The sequence below is a fragment of the Cetorhinus maximus genome, chromosome 11, assembly GCF_964194155.1.
Source record: "Cetorhinus maximus chromosome 11, sCetMax3.hap1.1, whole genome shotgun sequence".
Lineage (NCBI taxonomy): Eukaryota > Metazoa > Chordata > Chondrichthyes > Lamniformes > Cetorhinidae > Cetorhinus > Cetorhinus maximus.
This window is the reverse complement of record NC_135889.1, coordinates 95,376,032-95,389,213: the sequence shown is the minus strand read 5'-3', so window position 1 is coordinate 95,389,213 and position 13,182 is coordinate 95,376,032. Positions and strand designations below refer to the sequence as shown.

Below are 13,182 nucleotides of genomic sequence, written 5' to 3'. Positions count from 1 at the left end.
CCGCCTTGTCTTTTGCACTGATGGGCTGGGATCCCTCATCATTGAGGATGGGGATATTGGTTGAGCCTCCTCCTTCTGTTAGTTGTTTAATTACTGGATGTCACAGGACTGCAGAGCTTTGATTGGATCCGTTGGTTGTGGAATCACTTAGCTCTGTCTGTCGCTTGCTGCTTCTACTGTTTAGCATGCAAGCAGTCCTGTGTTATAGCTTCACTAGGTTGACACCTCATTTCTAGCTATACCTGGTGTTGGTCCTGCCCTCTTGCACTCTTCATTGATTGATCTTCATTGATCTGTTGGCATGATAGAGTGAGGGATATGCCGGGCCGTGAGATAACAGGTTATAGGTAAGCAATAATGTCGAACAGCAATGGAAAACAATTAAACCAGTGGTTAGCAGAGTGCCGAAAAATATATCATGCCATAAGCAAGAACAAATTAAACACTAATGAGAAACCATTCATAAATAAAGACATAAAGAAAAATTGAGGATGAGGAAAGAGCCACGTCCTATGTAAATGGACTGCAGAGAAGAGCATGACAGGCAGAAGAGTAGGAAAGAAGCAAGCAAATAAAAAGGAAGGCTAACTATAAGAAACATAAAATGAAATAGTAAACTATTCCATGGGCACATAAATAGAAAAGGAAAACTTGATTGGGAATAGGCCCACCAAGGGGTGGACAGGATAAAACCATATACAGCAATAGCGCAATTGCAGAAATATTAAATAATTATTTTGCACCTGGGAGATAGATCAGGTGGGCATGACACATTGGAAGATGGGATTAAAAATGATATTATCACAATTAAATTAAAGAGAGGAGAAATATTAAATACACTGATCAAACTCAGATGACAAAGCCCTTGGTCCAGAAGGATTGAATCTGTGCATTTTAACAGAATCTAGACAAGATAGCAAAGGCACTTCTCCTCCTCCTTCAGATACCATGCCGTAAGAGGGACTTGGCAACCGTTGACTTCCATTGGCTTGGTCTATGATTATGCTTGATTTGCTGATGTCTAATGCAATATGGCTGACCAGGAAACTCTCCTGGTCTTACCGTATTGGAAGGATATGAAGGCTGATAATCAATCTGTTTGGCCATGTCAAAATACCAGAGTTGGCATGCGTGTCAATTTCCAGAAATGATCACCAATGTTGGGGTGTGTCAGGAATCCCCCTTTCATCCCCCCTAAGGCCAATTAAATGTGCTAAGAAGCTCCTTTAGAGCTTTTCAGGCACTGAAGATCCGATTTTTTTTATTCATTGAAGGGATGTGGGCTTCGCTGACTAGGCCAGCATTTATTGCCCATCCCTAATTGCCTTTAAGACGGTAGTGGTGAGTTGCCTTCTTGAACCGCTGCAGTCCATTCCAATTTTTAAAGCGCTGGACAACTTGCCTGCACCTTCAGAAACTGACCAGCTGAAAGCAAGTGGGTAAGCAGTGAGGAGCCAGTCATGTCAGCCAGGGCATGACCCCAGCCCCATAACAGGGTCAACAGGTAATAGGGTGCCCTGTGCTGCACCAGGTGGCAGTGAGAGTGAACAGTCAGTACTTGGGCTTTGAACAGGTTTGGCACCCCCTCCCTAGCAACACAACAGCAGAAGGACAGGGGATAAGGTTGGCAAGGACAATTGGGCAGCTACTGAAGGCTCCAACTGTCAGATTTTTGGCCCTATTGCAATGAGAGACAACATCCTCTGCATAAAGGACAGAATCCCAAATTTCAGGTGGGCGGAGGAGAGGAAAGATGGGCAAGAAGGCAATGGAGGCCAAACCCTCAACACTGGATTGACAGGGGATGAAAGGCGGGTTCCTGACACACCCTGACATTGGTGATCATTTCTGGAAATTGACACTCAAGCCAACTCTGGTATTTTAACATGGCTAAACTGGTTGAAGATGGAGCCGCCTGGAGATGACTGAAATTAAGTGCCACAGGAGACTGTGACTTTCCAGGCAGATGGTCACAGATATCTGTGCCCTCATTGCCAAAGACCTTGCACCTCTCGACACTGGTCGCCATACTTTGCCAGTAGCTGTCAAAGTCACTATGGCCTTGAACTTCCAAGGATCAGCTGCGAACCTTAGTGGCCCCTCAAAAACAGCTGAACACACTGCATCTCACTGGTCACTGATGCCCTCTTTTCCAGAGCTGGACACACATTCACTTAACGACAGACCCGGTCTCACGGGGACAGTGGCATTGGGTCTCACCTCCATTGTTGGATTCCCCCAGGTGCAGGGCATCATCGATTGCACTTGTGTGGCCATCAAGGTGCCCAGTGAGAAAAGATCCATCACCAGGAAGAGTTCCCACTTCCTTAACTTCCAACTGGTCTGCGACGATAACCAAAGCTTCCTCCATGATTACGCTCACTTCCCTGGCAGCTGCCACGGCTGCTTCTTCCTCCGCTAGTCCAGGCTGCCTCAGATCTTCACTTCAACCCCCAATGGATCCTAGGGGACAAGGGATATTCCTTGAAGAGATGACTTCTGACACCTCCATGGGAGCCCCAGACAAAGGCACAGATGCAATACAACCAATGCCCTGCTCAGCAGGACAAGCATTGAGAGACCATTGGGCTTCTGAAGACCTGATTCCGATGCCTGGACAAATTGGTTGTTGCCCTCCAGTACCCTCCTGCAAGGGTCTTGGTCATTATGCTGGTTTGCTACACTTTCCATAACATGGCCCTCCCAAAAGGTGTGGCCCTTTAGGCTGGTGAGACCCTGGAAGAGAACAGACCACTGGGGGAGGAGCAGGAGGTAAGAAAAGAGGAATTGGAGGCAGAGGGAGATGACGCTGAACTGAATGGTACCCCGACTGCACGACGAGGTGCCCTCCTCCTGCCATCCTCTGGAAAGAGGACCTCCCTCCTCTCCCTCATGGCCTCCAATATTAGGTACAGCGTGACATCAATGAAGTGAGGGGCAGCCCAGCCCCAGGTTCCAGCTCCGCCTCTCCTGCGATACCTTGCTTCCTTCTGGTGCAGTGGAAGGCTTTGACACAATCAGCAGATCACTCCCTCGGGACAGCCAGCAGCCTCAGTGATAGCTGCCATGGGGAGTCTAAATGAATTCCACTCTTCATCTGATCCACCTCCATTCTGGCCCCCATTGCTTCTAAGTGGTCAGGAAACCAGTCTCCATTCCAATCAAAGACTCACCCTGTGAAAAGCTGCAGAACTGCAGGCCATCTAAATAAGATAGTCACCGAGAAATAAAATAAGGAATTCAGAAGAAACTTCTTTACCCAGACAGTGGTGAGAATGGAACTCGCTACCATAGCAAGTGGCTGAGGTGACTAGTATAGATGCATTTAAGGGGAGGCTAGATAAACATATAAGAGAGGAGAGAATAGAGGGATTTGCTGATAGATGAGGAAGGATGGGAGGAGGCTCGAGTAGGGGGTGGGGGTAGGAGACGCAGGGCTACTCACCCGTACATGAAGGTAGCTGACATAGCTCGCTAAGGAGCTATTGCAGGCAATTAAAGGAAGTCAACTGGGGTTTTTCTGTCGGCCTACAGGTCCCCACAGGTGGCAGGGGTCAGTTTAACTGCTTGAAGGCAGCTTCATGGCAGCCCAGAGGGCTAGCACTGCAGGTGTGCCCAGGTGCTGCCGTAGCCACAGGCTACCCTGTAGGGTGATATCCCTACCACACCCCAATCCCCACCACTACCCAACTTCCCAATTCACAGTGGTAAGTTGCAAAGGCCATTTTTTGAGGAGAGAGGGTGCCTCCATCTTGAAGTGCACTCTCCCTTACTTACCTTCCATTGCAACCATGCTGCTATTTTCAAGCTGGAAGGCCTCTGATTTGCTCTCCAGCTTCGAGATTCCCCCAATCCTCCTTAATTGGACGACAAACTTGCCTCTGGCCATTAGTTGGCTGCCCTGGGGAAAATCACAATGACTTATTCACACACCGTGTGGGCTTCTCACCCACATTATAGCCTGACTGAGGGGTTCGAAAACCTGTAGGGAAAATCCTGCCCCTGAGAGGATAGCAGACAAACCCATGCTGATCCAGTAGAGGGCACGGCACTGAAGTTGGGGTTCAGTGTGGAAAGACTGACTTACTGATAGTGACATTTGGATGAGCAAGTAAGAGCAGTGCTCTTACTGTTAACATGGCACAACTTGATGGGCAAAAAAATCCGAACTGTATTTCAATATATTTATTTTATTAAACTTTACTGATTGATTCTCTGTATTCTGTTAAATAATAGTGCAAGATTTATAGTTGAAGCCTTGTCATAAATAGGACCAGTGATTTGTTATGGCAGGTGGATTGTTATTGCTGTGATCTGCTCAGAAACCAGGGGCTGAATTTTCTGGTTGGCTGTGGAGGGGGTGGGGGGGTGTCAAACGCCGTCATTTTACACGGGCGGGCCAATTAAGGCCCGTCTAGCGTACTTCCCGACTCCCGTGCATAACGGGAGTGGGCGGGCGGCAGTGGGTGCGCTCAGGCCACCGGGTCCAATGGCGACCTGCATAAAGGAAGGTCCTGGCAGCCTTGGAAAGGCTGCTCGCAATGGCTGGGCGAAGGGCGGTGCAGAGGGGCAATGAAGTTAATGCAAGTCCAGAGGGTAGGCCACCGGGGCAGGCCAGGCCGGAGGGTAGGGCGGGGGGGGGACAGTGTGCCCCTCGTTTTTCAGATGACTGCCTTGCTGCCCTCCACGAGGAGGTGGCAGCATAGCGAGAGGTGCTGGTTCCCCAGGGTGGGAGGAGGAGGCCCCCCCATATGACAAAACGTGCCTGGGGGGAGATGGCAGAGGTGATGAGCTCCCGCAACGTGGTGCGGCACACCTGGATCCAGTACCGCAAGCGCTTCAACGACCTGTTGTGCTCTGGCAGGGTGAGTACTGTGTTGGCATTGTTCATTTAACCCAGCAGGTCGGCTTACCCCCTTGGTGCCCACTACCCGCAGCCCCCTCCCCCCCGCCCCGGCAAGTCGGAGTGTAGTGACTGCATTGAATCATTGACAGTATGTGGGCCAGCAAATATTGCCCATGTTGAGGTCAGCCTGAGAGGATGATGAAGAGATATGTTTTGCCCCCGCATCATGTGTTACACTGAGTCCCACATGACTGTTTTGGGGGCAACCTGGAGGAGCTGCACCTATGCGCAATGCTTGAACTGCAGGGCGTGTCCAAGTCAGGGTGATGACATGCTGGGAGGGGAGCTTCAAGGTGGCATGGCAACAAACCATCTGCTGCCCTCTGTGCTCCACGTGCTTGCGCCTCCTTGCTATGGAAGGATGTACCATGTGGTGCCTAATGTGATGTAGGCAGCATGTGGCCAACGGGGCGGGTGGGGAACTGGCCTGGCACCTTTGTGTGAGTGTTCGGCAGCAGCGGGGTGAGGAGGCATTGGAGACCTGCAATGTCCCACTCTGGTTGGGGTGGGCCACCCGCGAAGAGAGTCCATGTACAATTTGCACAAATCAATGCTCTTCTCTCCTTTTCAGGAGAAGAATGCTCATAACGCAGCAGAGTGTGTGAGGACTGGCGGCGGCCAGGCGCAGATCGCCATTCTTGGCCGCTTCGAGCAGGAGGCCCTGGATCTGGAGAGGCGCCATGCGCCCAGATCCACTGGTGTCGGTGAGGCTGGGGTGCCACGGCCAGTTATTTATGCCCAACAGTGAGGTCAGCATTGTTCTCCCAACAGCCATGGCAGTGCTGAATGTTAATTGATTTAATTTCGCAAAATGGCTTGACCATTGCTTATGGAAGGATGAGCGCATAATGATCCTGGGGACAGGGATGCACTTTGTCATTGTCTCCACATTAACTGATCCACTATCCTTGTTCTTCCTTTCAGCATCATCAGAGCAGGGCCGGGAGGAGGAGCAGCAGAGGCCCCCTCTCACACCTGAGGGCCCTGAAGTCTCACCAGTGTCACACCATCTCTGCCAGGCAGGCACCAGCACAGATACTAGCACCTCAGTGGGAATTCAAACATCGGCTAATGTTTTGGGGCACAGCGGTGAGGGCACTTCACTGTCACTGGAGGAGCTGGCAGAGACAGAGAGTGCCCATGGTGCCAGCAGTTGGAGGACTGCAGTGCCTGATTATGTGCCTCTGGTTTCGTCCGCGACGCAGCAGGTGCAGGAAATGCGGCCCGGTGTGCGGGAACATCTGGGGGAGATAGATGAGGCTATGCTTGGCTTGGTCTCCGTGGTGGAGGAGTCTACACAGACGATCGCCGAAGCAATGAGCTACATGTCTGAGCGCCATGTGTCTTCCATGGAGTGAGTGGCGACTCTTGTGGAGAGGTTCCTCCAGGACACCCATCAGGGCTTTCTGGAGATGCACTCCGACTAGCAAGGCCTCACATCGTCATTGACCTCAGCTGGTCACTGCCGGTGTGGGAGATGGTGTAGGCACCAAGTTTCCCAGCTCGGTGCCTATCCATCCTCTGTGAACAAAGAGGTCCAAAGCAACCTCACGTCGGCGCAGCAGCTGCCTTGCGTCTCTGCGAGCTCCTCTCAGGGCGCTCCGGATGAGGGCAGCAGCTCCTCCGCCCCTCTGCCAGTGACCATCGCATCCGGTGAGGCTGCGACAACTGGGGAGATGCCAGCTGTGGAACTGGCAGCTCCCTCCCAGTCGGGGCTAGCACAGGCTCCACGAGCCAGAGGACGACCGCCAAGGTCATCGAGACCAACAGGACAACAGAGTCAGCAGGCTGTCTCAGATGCCACTCCAAGCAATGGGGCAGCACCTGGAAACGTAAACATAAGGCACCTTAGGCACATCATGGGTTTATCACTGGTGCTTTTGTGTTGGCCCAAGATGAGGTCCTTATGATTTGCTTTGAATTGGAACACCCTTGTCATTTGTTTCATTAAATTTCTTTGCCTGTGATATTAAATTCAGACATGTGACCATGACTGAGGGTGCCTCTTTTCTCCTGCATGTGTATGGTTTCCAAAAATGTTAGGAGTGTTTTGTGGGACATTCGCTTTATTAACAAGGCCCTTAGTTACTGTGCCTAACCTGGAAGATTTGACACTTAGGTATCGAATGTGGAGCCTACAGCCCAGGCTTGTCCTGGTGGTCCATCTGTGTTGTGCTAGCTGAAGGTTCATTGGATTAAAGCCTCCCGGGTGTCCCTGCCTCCCTGCAGTATGCCCAGGTCAGCGTCTACCCCCTCAGCATTTCCCTGTGCTCATCCTCGGACACACTGCTGGATTCATCGTGTGCAGCCGCAGCCACTGCGTCAACATCATCATCCACTGCAACCTCCCTTTCCAGCGAAAGATTGTTGAGAGTGCAGCATGCAACCACTATCACTGACACATGATCTGGGGGGTACTGGAGTGCGCCCCCTGAGCAGTCCAGGCATCGGAAGCGCATCTTGAGAAGACCGATGGCTGTCTCCACCACAGCCCTTGTGGAGGCGTGGCTCCTATTGTACCGCTGCTCAGCTTCTGTTCTTGGATGGTGGAGAGGCGTCATGAGCCACCGTCAGAGGGGATAACCCTTGTCACCCAGCAGCCATCCATCAAGCCGGGCGAGAGCACTGAAGTGTCCTGGCACCTGGGAGTGTCTGAGGATGTAGGCGTTGTGGGAGCTGCCTGGGTACCTTACACAGATTTGTAGAATCAGCATCCTGTAATCACACACTATCTGCACGTTCATGGAGTGGAAGCCCTTCCTGTTGACGAAGGCACCGGGCTCACCTGCTGGCGCCTTGATGGCCACATGTGTACAGTCTATAGCACCCTGGACGTGGGGGAAGCCAGCAATCGTCTCAAAGCCTCTGACTCACTATGCCTGGCTTGCCTGGTCCCAATGGAAGTGGATGAAGGTTAATGCACACCTGAACAGAGCGTCTGTAAACTTCGTGACACAAGTGTGGACAGCTGATTGGGAGACACCGCAAAGATTATCCCTGACCCCTGGAAGGAGCCAGAGGCATAGAAGTTGAGGGCAACTGTGACCTTCAGAGCCACTGGCATGGGGTGTCCACCCACACAGTTAGCGGAAATCTCAGGCCCAATCATCTGACAGATATAGTTGACTGTCTCCCTTGAGAGGCGGAGCCTCCTTCGGCACTGCACCTCAGACATATTGAGGTAACTGCTTCGCCGCCTGTATACCCTGGCAGCAGGATAATGGCGTCTTCTGCGGTCTCTTCTGCCTTGGTCTCGCAGCCCTTGTGCCTGCACCTGTCCTCCCAAAAATGGCTCCCCTGGAGGCTGAATGGGCACTCCTGGCTTCCTCCCCGTTCTAGCCCTCTCTTCCTCCTCAGAGTAGGTGCCTCCAGTGGACAGTTCAGCTCCCATTCCCAGGCTATGGGAAGGCTTCCTGAATCCTGCAGGTCCAAAAAAGATTCCTCACTGCAAAGTGCTAAACTGAAGGTTACGAGTCCAGACAAAGCAGCTGGTGTGTGTTTTGAAGTATTGCAGATCACACAGGCAAGTTTCAATAACTTTCAAAAATCAATAATTGAGAGAGCACACTCGCAACCCCAGTGAGCCCTCTTATCCTGCCCGTGGATGAGGTTTATACAAATGTGTTCTATCCGCCTGCCCATTGCGCCCGTGTGCTGACCCGAAGATTGCACGGGCGCTGAAAAATTGGCGTTGATTGGTGAATCAAGGGCCTTAAGTGGCTCATTAATTAATGGCGGGCGTGTGTCGGACATCATCGCGCCCACCCAACGAAATATCGCAATAGTGCGCAGTGACGTCGGGACGCTCGCCTGACGTCACCGCGCATCATTTTACATGTGGACATGTGGGGTCCGCCCATGCACGCCAACGGGAAAATTCTGCCCCAGAAGTTTTACTGCAAAATTGGAGTATCCTGGCAGAAATTCATGGGGGAGAACTTCCCCCCCTTCTGGGGGTTGTGCAGGGGCGGGCGAGGGCTGCCGCGAACCCGATCGGCGCCCCCGATCGGGTCCGAGCTGCTATTTTACGTGGGCAGTCCAACTAAGGCCCGCCCAGCGTGACATGCTCCCGGAAGTGCTGAGCACTCCCTGTGCGGTGGAGTGGGGGGGGGGTGGTGGTGGGGTTCCCTGAGTTGGGGCCTGCGCTTTTTCCCGTATGCACACGAAAGAGTGCAGGATTCTCCCTGAGGCACCTATGTGCCTCAGGGAAATTAGTTTAAGTTTCAAAAATTTAAATAAAGAGAAGAAAAAATTTTAGGACATGTCCCCTCATGTGAGCGTCACATGAGCTGAGCCAAGTCAATGAACATTAATGGAAAAGTTTATTAAGTGTATAAACCCTTCACGAAACCTCATCCCGCCTGCGGATGAGGTTTCATGATAAATGCGAAGGCCGCCTGGGCTCTTCGCCTGCCTGCCAACCTTAAGGTTGGATGGGCAGCTCAGTTTATTACTTTGATTTTTAAATGGCCTACATAGGCCTTTGACAGTTTGACGGGTGCGCAGCCGACTCCAGTGCGCGGCCGCCGAACTGAAAACCTAAATGACGCGCGGCGACATCAGGATGCCCACCCGACATCACCACGGGTCATTTTACGCCTCGGCAAGTGAGCCCTGCCCCCGCTCACCAAGCTGAAAATTCATGCCATGGAATTTATCATGGGAAGTTATGTTGTAGTAAATCATTTGCCCTGGTCAGTGAGTATTTGAACAAGATTATTTCACTTTGCTGTTACATTAGAACCTCATTTGCATCGCATATTGGGGCCAGCTTTACTATACAATGAAGCATAAAATAGAACCCTTAATAACACCCCACATGGTAACTTGTTGCAGCTTGAAATGCCTTATGGAGGAACCCCGCCCGCCGCCAGGTCACATCAGGTGAGCACTGCCGTGATTTTCAACAAGTCCCAATGGCGGCAATGAGGAGTGGCAATGTTCCTCAGAACAGTCATAAAATTTGGGCTTTAATGTTACTTTGAATTATAGCTAACTTGTATTTGGAACAGTACACGGAAGCCCATTTGCCCCATCGGGTGGGTGTAAAAGGCTCCATGATATCATTTGAAGTGTCCTGGCCAACATTTACCCCTCAACCGAAATTTAAAACAGATTATTTGGTCATAATTCTGTGGTTATTTGTGGGATCTTGCTGTGCACAAATTCCCCCCCCCCACTGCCCCCCCAACCTTCACCGTTACTTGCACTATACCAGTTACTACATTTCAAAAATGCTTTATTGGCTGTAAGATGCCCCAAGGGCATACAAGGTGCTATAAATACAAGCTCTTTGTTTCTCTCCTTGCTAAATCAAAGCTACAACGTTGAAGAAGTACCCTGCTGGTTTCCCCATTTAACATTTATTTGTCTGTGGATGCATTTATCAATTAGTTATAACTGATGCATAGAGAAAAATGTTGGGATGGTGCATAAATAAAACATTGTAATAAGCAGACCCTAGAGATGAATAAATGAAGAAAGCTCTTAATTTTAATAAGGATACGAGCCATGAGGGTGAACATATAACTGTGTTTAAAATATTTAGAGCATAACTTTCATGTGCCCATTATATTCTAACTGCCCATCCACTAGAGAAATTTTGAGGCCCAAACCTCATTTTAAATAGACCTGCCAAACTCCCTGACCCAACGAGACATCCGTATACAGCTTGTTGGATTTGGGCCAGTGCTCCTGGTCACTCAACCCCACAAAAATTATTTAAAGTTTCAGTTGTGCCCCCATAAAACTGGTTGGGCAGTATATGGTGTCTGCTCCAACCAGTTCTGTCCTAAATGACAATAGGCATCCTGTGCAATATCAGAGGACCCCAATTTGCATATTAAAAGCTGAAGCAGGTTGAGGTTTTGGCCTTTCAGCAGTAGGATGCTGCGTAAAATAGCGGTGACTGATGCATTGGCATTAACAGGGTTCTAAGGCCACTGACTGCAATTTGAGGTCATCACCACCTGGTTAAGAAAAACAGAAAATGCTGGAAAAACTCAGCAGGCCTGAAGAAGAGTCATACGGACTGGAAACATTAACTCTTGTTCCTCTCTCCACAGATGCTGTCAGACCTGCTTTTCCTGTTTTTATTTCCAGCATCTGCAGTATTTTGCTTTTACCACCTGATTAATGCTGCTTTTGTTGACTGTTTGCTTTAGATTGTGAGAAATTGTTAATATTGAGAATTAAAATTTAAAACCATTGATAGCTTTTGTGGTAGTTAAGGAGCTGACACAGATCACAATGTGAACATTCTTTTTGTTTCTCCTGTTAATGTCGAGAGCAGCATGTGAATAATGAATGGATTCCAGGAGTTATACAGATAACAAAGGCCACGTTCCTTAGTACCAAGGCGGTTGATTGCCAAATTCCGGTGCTGACAAATATGGCAACTGAGACTGTGGACTTCATGTTCTCAGATAAACCTTTCGCCAGATGGCAAATCAAGGTAAGACTTTTAAACTCTCAGACGCAAAACACCCTCAAACTGAAAATTAAAATATAATTTGATAAAATGAATTCATTGAAATAATTGAACTATTTGCGTTTAACAAGGGGATTACATGACAAACTTCTACTTTTTCTCCTTGTTCAATCTTCTCCCTCACTCACCCTCTGCAGAACGTGCAGGGCTCTGCTGGCAAAACTCATTCAGCCGCAGAACATGGCCACATTTTCGCTCCCAAGCCTGGGACACAAACTTTGCAAACCCGACTGGGAAGAAACTGCCCCAGCCCGCAGGATTTTTATTTTGGGGGTGGGGGAGAGGGGGGTGTGGGCGATGTGGGGGGATGCGCCACCCCTGGAAGCAGCCACAGGGGCTGCCAGGTGCGGAGGTGTGCTGTTTAAAAGGCCTGCCTTGGTGCTCTGGGCGTTGTCCCTGTCGTAATAATAACAGTACAACAAAAAAACAACCCTCTAGCCTTCACCCTTCGTGCTGGGGAAGGAGTAGAAGAAGCAATTCATGTTGATTTAATTATTCAAACAACAGTTATAGATTTCTTTCAGATTTTTTGACAGGGCATATGAGTCACTTTTGTATAAATTAAGGTTAAGTGTGTACAGGTGAGAGGCACTAATTGGATAATTACTTGTGAACATATAAAGAGACACTTCCTGCCCCTCTTCTGTCTGTGTCCTTGGAGAGGGTGCGCACGGTGTCCACTTGAGGCCTCCTATGACCAGTGGGTACCACAAGGGCTGGGAGTGCATCATCAACCCCGGGCACATTATATCCTAACTGCCCATCTGCTCTGGCAGCATAAAGGCGCTGAGTATTTCAGCGCACGCTTCACGTGGGCTGGCCGTTAATTGGCCCACACGGCGACCTAATAATCCTGCCCTGGTCTCCTGCTTCATCAACTGACTGAAAGAAGTTTAGCAATTTATGACATGAAATGTGGTGCTGCGGCCAATCCCCAGACGAAGTCCTCCAATTTGTTATGATCCCGGACGAGGTACCCCAAATGGTTAACTTCCCGAACAGGGACCCAATTTTGTTATGCTCCCGGGTGAGGACGAATGAGCCGGCTTCCCTTCTTCATTCATTGTTGGTTGCGATAAGGTTTAATTTAAAAGGGACCCCTTCCCTCATGGATATCTTTTCCCAGGCCAAATGTATTTATGTTTTAGAAGGAGCCAATTTAAGCAGGCTTTCTCGAGTCAAAGAAAGAGTAAGTTTATTAGTTACTAAAAACCTGAGAAAAAATAATAAAAATGCAGCGCACATACACACAGATCATAAATGAGAAGTTGAGTCCAAAATTAAAAGTTAAGAAAGATATACGAATCAGTATTTAACTTGTCCATGAGCAATAGAAGGCACAGCGTTGCGGCCGTTAAGTTGGGTGATTCCGGTAGAGCTGACTTTGGCAATTGAGCAGTTGGTTTGGAGACATTTGATACTGCAGGTTGGCTGAAGGAGCTGCTCTGTTTCCTTTTTGACTGTGCCTTTGCTGACTTGCCTCCAGCCAGAGAGAGAAATCGACTTTCACCCGCAAGCTTCAAGGATGTCTAGTTGATGTTCTTCTGCTGTGACCTACACAGCACACACTAACACACATACAGATCAGGTTTGCAGCTTACTTTTTAACACATTTCCTTGTGTATTTCTGGAAGGGAAAAAAACATGTATTTCTCCCAGAATCTGCTTCCTTTCAATTCAGACCATTTCCACATTCTGAGATATAACTCAACAGGAGATGGTTTCTGCTGAGATATGGTAATCTGTCTCCATTGTTTCCACAACCACGGGAGATTAAAGTTCAGTC

General features: G+C 49.4%; 1 protein-coding gene across 2 annotated transcripts in view; it reads left to right on the top strand.

Moving 5' to 3' along the window:
- The window catches only part of LOC144686786 (von Willebrand factor D and EGF domain-containing protein), a 309,526-nt gene that overhangs the window by 192,266 nt on the left and 104,078 nt on the right, over positions 1-13,182 (top strand). For both annotated transcript variants that reach the window (XM_078552492.1, XM_078552491.1), the window contains exon 14: positions 11,199-11,360. In XM_078552492.1, the coding sequence (XP_078408618.1) occupies positions 11,199-11,360 (162 nt within the window). The remainder of the gene's footprint in view (positions 1-11,198; positions 11,361-13,182) is intronic.